The following is a 6,788-nucleotide window of genomic DNA, read 5'->3' as shown; positions in this document are numbered from 1 at the left end:
TCTGTCCGCAGTGCGGGGTGGGGGCTCGTTGTGTAAATAAACGCCCCCTCTTTTTAACCACAACTTCCCCAGAGGACCGGGCACCGGGCAGAAGAACCAGGACGGAGGGCTGTGTCCGAGCTACAGGCTGAGGGCCGGTCCCAAGCAGCCCGGCCAGCCCAGCGCGCTCCGTGCACCGAGTGAGGCAGCAACGCGGCCCGGTTACAGATGAGCAGACGCACCTCGGGCCTGGCGAAGCTGGCAGCAGCGGAGCCGGACGTGGCTGGGGCTGCCTGGCGCAAAGCCCTCGTACTCGGGCAAATGTCAGGCCGGGACCGGGGGGGAGGGGGGGGGCGGGCAGCTACCCTCAGCACCCACCCCACGTCCGGGGTCATCACAGGGGAGGGCCCTCGCCGCAGAGAGGAGGATGGGGCTTGGGACAGCCGGGCCCGTGCTCCGTATGGAAGGAGATGTGAAGGGGCCCCTTCTGTGCTGGGGACCCAGCGAGGTGCTCAGCTGCAGGGGGTGGAGGACTCGGTGAGGCCACGGAGAGAACCCTCGGGGAGAACACTGTGGGGGCGGGCGGGGGCGTGGAAGCTCGGTGCCATTCACAGGATTTCCTGTTACCCAACGTCCTTTATTGAGAACACACAGGCGTGACATGCACCCCTCTCCGCTGGACAGCGTCACACTGACCCCGTCCACCTGCACGGCCTCCACCCGAGTCTATTCCCGCCCCCGCCCCCCACCGCTCCGAGGGCTCTTCCTCCGGCTCTTTCTGCTTCCGGCTGTCCTCCTACGGGTCTGTTTCCAAGAGCAAGGAGGAAGGCCAAGGGAGGGGTGCCAGCCCAGCCCGTCACTTGACGGAGAAGCGCTGGGCGGTGACCTCGTGGTGGCAGCCGTACGGGGTCACGGAGCCGCAGCCGCACCCCACACTCATCTCCTTCCGGAACTGGCAGGCCTGTGAGGAGAGGGGGTAGGTGGGTCAGCCGAGGCCCCTCCCCAGCTCCTCCTGTCTCCCCCTCCCACCCCTCCCTCCCCCTCCCTTCCCTTCCCCCCTCCCTCCCCCTCCCTCCCCTCTTCTCCTCCCTCCCCCTCCCTCCCTTCCCCTCCCCTCCCTCCTTCCCTCCCCTCCCCCCTCTCCCTCCCCTCTCCTCCTCCCTCCCCCTCCCTCCCCTCTCCTCCCCCCTCCCCCTCCCTCCCCTCTCCTCCCCCCCTCCCCCTCCCCACTCCCCCCTCCTCCCCTCCCCTCCCCCCACCCCCTTCCCCCTCTCCCCTCCTCCCTCCTCGCTCCTCCCTGTGTGCGGCCAGCCGTCACCCTTCTCTCCGAAGCCTTGCTCTTGTCAGGACCTGGCACAGGTCCCCGCCCCTGCGTTCGGACACCGCGTCCCTCACCTTCTTGACGCCGTACAGGGAGCTGCCGATGGCTGCCACCACGGTGAGCGTGATCAGCACGATGGCCCAGTCTGGAAGCGCGGGGCCTGAGGGGCAGAGCCTTGCCGGTCAGGGACCCAGGCCCGAGGGCCTCAATTCCGCCTCCCGCTGCGACTAAGACCACTCCTCTGGGTGGAGTCCCCGTCCTCTTGGGAAGAGAACCTCGGCGGGGCGGGCGGAGGGGCCTCAGTGGAGTCTGGCAGACAGACCTGCCTCCCCAGAGGCCCTGCACAGCAGCGGAGGGCGGCGAGGGTCCGGGGGATCAATGGTTCTGGGAAAACTTGAACTGGAGCCCCTCCATGCCCAGGAATTAACCTGCGATGGCTCCCAGGCTTCAGTTTGAAACTAATAACAAAGCTTCGGGGAGAACATGGTGGAGAATGTTTTCATGGCCTGGCAGTCGGCGGGCGGCTGTCTTGGCGGCTACAAAAGGCAGTCACCACAGGGGAGGCGAGGAGCTGAAGAGCAGAGGCCCCCTCACGGCGCTCACAGGCCGCAGAGAAGCCCGCCCGCGGCCGGAGGGACTGAGAGCAGGAGCCTCACCTGGCAGCGCGCAGCCGGGGCCGGGAGTCAGAGGGTGACTGGGGAGGTTTCCAGAGGCTGAAGACACGGACACCGTGGGGACAGTCGCAGACACAACGCCAGGGACCGTGGGGAGGCCCCCAGGGACAGAGGGGAGGCCCCCAGAGACAGAGGGGAGGCCCCCAGGGACAGAGGGGAGGCCCCCAGGGACAGTAGGCAGACCCCCAGAGACAGAGGGGAGGCCCCCAGAGACAGAGGGGAGGCCCCCAGGGACAGAGGGGAGGCCCCCAGAGACAGAGGGAGGCCCTCAGGGACAGTAGGCAGACCCCAGAGACAGAGGGGAGGCCCCCAGAGACAGAGGGGAGGCCCCCAGAGACAGAGGGGAGGCCCCCAGGGACAGAGGGGAGGCCCCCAGAGACAGAGGGGAGGCCCCCAGAGACAGAGGGGAGGCCCCCAGGGACAGAGGGGAGGCCCCCAGAGACAGAGGGGAGGCCCCCAGAGACAGAGGGGAGGCCCCCAGAGACAGAGGGAGGCCCCCAGGGACAGTAGGCAGACCCCCAGAGACAGAGGGGAGGCCCCCAGAGACAGAGGGGAGGCCCCCAGGGACAGAGGGGAGGCCCCCAGGGACAGAGGGGAGGCCCCCGGGGACAGAGGGGAGGCCCCCAGAGACAGAGGGGAGGCCCCCAGGGACAGAGGGGAGGCCCCCGGGGACAGAGGGGAGGCCCCCGGGGACAGAGGGGAGGCCCCCAGAGACAGAGGGGAGGCCCCCAGGGACAGAGGGGAGGCCCCCAGGGACAGAGGGGAGGCCCCCAGAGACAGAGGGGAGGCCCCCGGGGACAGAGGGGAGGCCCCCGGGGACAGAGGGGAGGCCCCCCGGGGACAGAGGGGAGGCCCCCGGGGACAGAGGGGAGGCCCCGGGGACAGAGGGGAGGCCCCCGGGGACAGAGGGGAGGCCCCCGGGGACAGAGGGGAGGCCCTCTGGGACATCCCCTGAGAGAGCGAGACTGTCAGAGACAGCGGGGAGGCCTGCAGATGCTGTGGTCCTCCATGGGTTCAGCTGAGCTGTTGGAAAGAACAGCATCAGTGAGAAGAGGAGATAGAGGAGACGTCCCTGGGTCTTCGCCTCGGCACCCGGCTCCCCGCACCCCGCACCCGGCACCCGGCTCCCCGCACCCCGCACCCGGCACCACTTTGGAGCCTGCTTACTGAGTGCGGCGAAGGCCTGCAGGCCCAGGAGCAGCACCCTCGCGGTGTCCATGGTGCAGCCTGGTGCCTTCGCAGGCCACGGCCCGGCTTTTAAAGGCCCTGGCACCTGTTTGTGCCTCTGGACCTCCATCAACACCAGGATCTCCGTCCCCAGGGAGAGGTCCCCAAGCTGTCCCCAGAGGATTAACCCATCCCAGCTTGATCCCAGGAAGCACTGGGCGAGGGGGGGCATGAGTAAAAGCCTGAGGACTCCCCTACCTGGCCCTCGGGCTCCTCCCAGACCAGGCGCCTACCCCCCAGCCTGAGTCAGCGCCGCAGACCCTCCTGGGGAGGGCGTGCCCCGCCCCCGCCTGCTGCGCTGGGAGCGCTGCCGTCGGGGAGGACACGTGGTCTCTGGGAGGAGCAGGGATTGGGAGCTGGTGAGTGAGGACGTCCTGGCCTGGGGTCGCACTGACCCTCCGGAGACCCTGGGAGGGGGGTGGACACCGGAGTCCTGCCGCACCCGGCTGCAGCCAGAGCAGCCCCGTCCCAGGGGAGAGCAGCAGGGAGGACCCCACGGTGCCAAGGGTCAGGGCCAGCTCCGGCCTCCCAGCTGTGCCGGCACGTCTGTCACAAGAGGATCGTCGCTCCCCAGAGGGCTCCCGCCGTTCCAGGGCCTGCAGGGCCGGCCAGGGAATGTCCGCTGGGACCGAGACACGACGCCCCTGCGTCCCTCCGGGCGCCTGCCGCTCCCCGAGCCTGCTGGCCTTCCTGGGTGCACACGTCTGGGTCCCGCTGCTGGGCAGGTGCCTCTCTCTGCTCCGTCTCCTGTGCTGGGCCCTCTGGTTTTGGGGGTGGGGGAGGTGTCACATACAGAGGCAAACAGGAAGACAGACTGGGGTGTCCATCTTGTCAGTCAGAATGAGGGGTGAGTTCTGAGCCCGCTGCTGCTGACTTGTGTTGGCTGAGTAAGCTATGTGCCCCCTCCGACCTCCCTTCCCGGTTTTAAAGGAAGATGGTGCGTGGATGGCTCCAGCCCGCTCCACATCTGCGGGAGTCTGCGTGCCCGCCGAGCCTGGGGCGCGGGGTCCTGCCCCAACGGAAGCGGGAGGGTGTTGGTGAGGCCGTGCCTCCACCTGAGCGTCCTGGGATGTTTGGAGCGACGGAGGCTCCAGAGGAAGCTGCCCGGCCGGGACTTGGCTGCGGAGCGGGTTCCTGGTCGGGAAGAAACTTGGCTAATCCACCCCTCCCTTGTGGCCCCACATTCCTGAGCCCTTCGTGGCCCGAATGGTGAAAATTAATTGTGGTTAATAATTAATCCCTACAGAGCGATGAGAGGCCCAGCTGGGTGAGGCCCAGACAACCTGCAGGACCGCATCCATGAAGGAGGCCGAGGAGGGACCACCCACTCTCCCCAGCAGCCCAGTGAGTGGCTCTCCTGGGTCCTCAGAACCATGTTGGGAGAACCGGACAATCCAGTTACCCACCTCTCCCCTCCACACGGACTCAGTCGTCCCCGCCCCCCTAACACACACACCCACACACACACACACACACACACACGCCTGTGCTAAGGACAGGCTGTAGGAGGCAGGCCCGCAGGCCAGCGGGCTCAGGCGCCTCTGCTACCCGCCCGAGGAGAGCTGGGCCACCATGGGGGCCAGGCTGCCCCTCTTCCTCCTCCTGGCCCTCCTGGGCAGCTCCCAAGGAGCAGGTGAGGGCTCAGGGTCCTCGAGGCAGGAGGCCGGGAAGGGGAGCCGGCAGGACGGAGGCAGGGTCCTGAGCTGAGCCCCGGAGACCCGCCGCGGAGGGGCTGGAAGGGCTGGTGCGGAGGGGAGAGGGAGCAGGGGCCCACTCCTCGGCGGGGCTGGGTCCTAAGCTGTGTCTGGGTCCCCAGGGCCCGGCCTGGCTTTGCGGCTGAAGCTGAAGGATTCCTTTCTGGCAAATGCGTCCTATGACTCGGGCTTCCTGGAGCTGCTCCAGAAGGTAGCTCTTCCGGAGGGGAGGGGTGGGGCTGTGGAACCCGTGTGTGCGAGTGGGTTTGGGCTCCTGGCACTGGGTGAGAGCCATTAACCCTTCTCTCCGCAGCTCTGCCTCCTGCTCCGCCTCCCGCCAGGGACCCGCATGGCCCCCCGTCAGGCAGGAGCCCACCACGTCACCTGCCCAGGCTGAGCGGTCGGAGCTGGCTTGGGGGGGGGGGGGAAACTTTAGCAGGCCCCCTGCTGTGTGGCAGTAAATATGCTGAATTCCGACTGCGGGTTCTGATACAAGGCGGCTGTGGGTTCTGGTAGAGGGGCTGCGGGTTCTGGTAGAGGGGGCTGCGGGGCGGCTGCGGTTCTAAGGTGAGGGCGGCAGGAAAAGGACCCGGGCCCTGGGCAGCAGGGGTCCAGGAAGGACATGCTCCCACGGTGGCGTGTCACGGGCCTAGAAGGATCGGAGGAGTGAACGGGGCACACCCTCAGGGAGCACACACTTCCGGTGAGGTCACAGAACACGGGAGGAGGGGGCCACTGAGTCCGTTGGGAGTCCGTCTGGTCCCAGGCTGCGCCCGGGTCAGCGCCCGCAGCCGCACCGTCCCGACGCAGGGATCCACACAGGCCAATCCGGTGAGGGTGGGGAGGCGGCTCAGTGCGAGGCCCGGGTTCCACTGATGACAGGGTGGCCGCTGGCCCGGGAAGGGGGTGGGGGGCAGCCACACAGACCCACACTGAGTCCTGGGGGTTTCTCACCGCATGCAGCCTGCACAATGGAACTAGCACTGCTTCGGCGGGATGCCGAGGACCCACGGCCAGCCACTGGGCACAGGCCCCGTGCCTCCAGGAAGGGCCCGGCGGGAGGGTGTTATCTGGGTGGAAAGCCGTCCCATCAGTTTCCTCATCTGACTCCCCACTTGAGACCGTCTTGACTTATTTTTTAATCCTCACCCAAGGATATTTTTCCATTAATTTTTAGAGTAAAAGAGAGGGAAAGACGGAAATATCGATGTGAGAGAAACACATCGATTGGTTGCCTCCTGCATGCGTCCAACCAGGGCCTGGGCCGGGAAGGAGCCTGCAACCACGGTACTCGACTGATCAGATGGAGATGGACCCGGGACCCTTGGGCCCACAGAAGACGGTCTTGACTTGTCAGCACCGTCGCACACTGTGAGCACGCCGCCCAGACCTGACGGCCTGGGTGTGGATATGATGGCTGCCTGCTCTCCACAGGCCCACCGCCCCTGTGCGCCCACCGGCACGGCCACCGCCTGGGCAACGAGAGCCGGCTGCTCGGGGGAGGGGCTCCCTGACACGAGGGGGGCACAGGAAGTGGGAGAGGAAAAGCAAGCTCAAAATCCCCCATTCCCTCGGCACCTGCGCTGGGAGTTAGCCCAGAGAGGCGGCCGAGGGCCCCGAAGGGCCCCCATGTCAGGACTTGCCCCAGCCTGCCTGCACAAGTGACCCCTCTGCCGGCCCAAACAAGCTGGGGGACTGGACATCTGGATCCCCAAATGTCTGGAGGAGCAGACTGACTGCTGCAGAGCCTGGTTCTTAGACCTCAGGGCCTGAGGTGACTGGCTGTGACTCCAGATTCTCTTCTCTAAGACAGAGCGGTGCAGTGCTGTGGGGTCCGTCAGACCGCGGTGGCCAGCTCTGATACGCACGCGCCTCCGTTTGGAGCCGTGTGAA

General features: G+C 67.2%; 1 protein-coding gene across 4 annotated transcripts; it reads left to right on the top strand.

Annotated features, from left to right (window-relative positions):
- Window positions 1–830: 830 nt before the first annotated feature.
- SFTA2 (surfactant associated 2) lies at window positions 831–5,388 on the top strand. Of its 4 annotated transcripts, XR_014795602.1 has the most exons (5): window positions 831–942; window positions 1,312–1,417; window positions 4,448–4,545; window positions 5,018–5,106; window positions 5,209–5,253. XR_014795602.1 is itself a non-coding variant. In XM_084890810.1 (3 exons), the coding sequence occupies exons 1-3, from the start codon at window positions 4,774–4,776 to the stop codon at window positions 5,290–5,292; spliced, it is 234 nt and encodes a 77-aa protein (XP_084746936.1). In that variant the 5' UTR covers window positions 4,650–4,773; the 3' UTR covers window positions 5,293–5,388. The 4 variants fall into 4 exon arrangements, 1 of the variants encoding a protein (XP_084746936.1); XR_014795603.1 differs by lacking the exon at window positions 831–942 and having other exon boundaries at window positions 1,273–1,417; XR_014795604.1 differs by lacking the exons at window positions 831–942; window positions 1,312–1,417 and adding an exon at window positions 3,551–3,926.
- Window positions 5,389–6,788: the final 1,400 nt, after the last annotated feature.

This window comes from Pipistrellus hanaki, assembly GCF_964339955.1.
Source record: "Pipistrellus hanaki genome assembly, chromosome: 7".
In the NCBI taxonomy this organism is placed as follows: Eukaryota; Metazoa; Chordata; class Mammalia; order Chiroptera; family Vespertilionidae; genus Pipistrellus; species Pipistrellus hanaki.
This window is presented reverse-complemented; position numbering and strand designations above follow the sequence as displayed.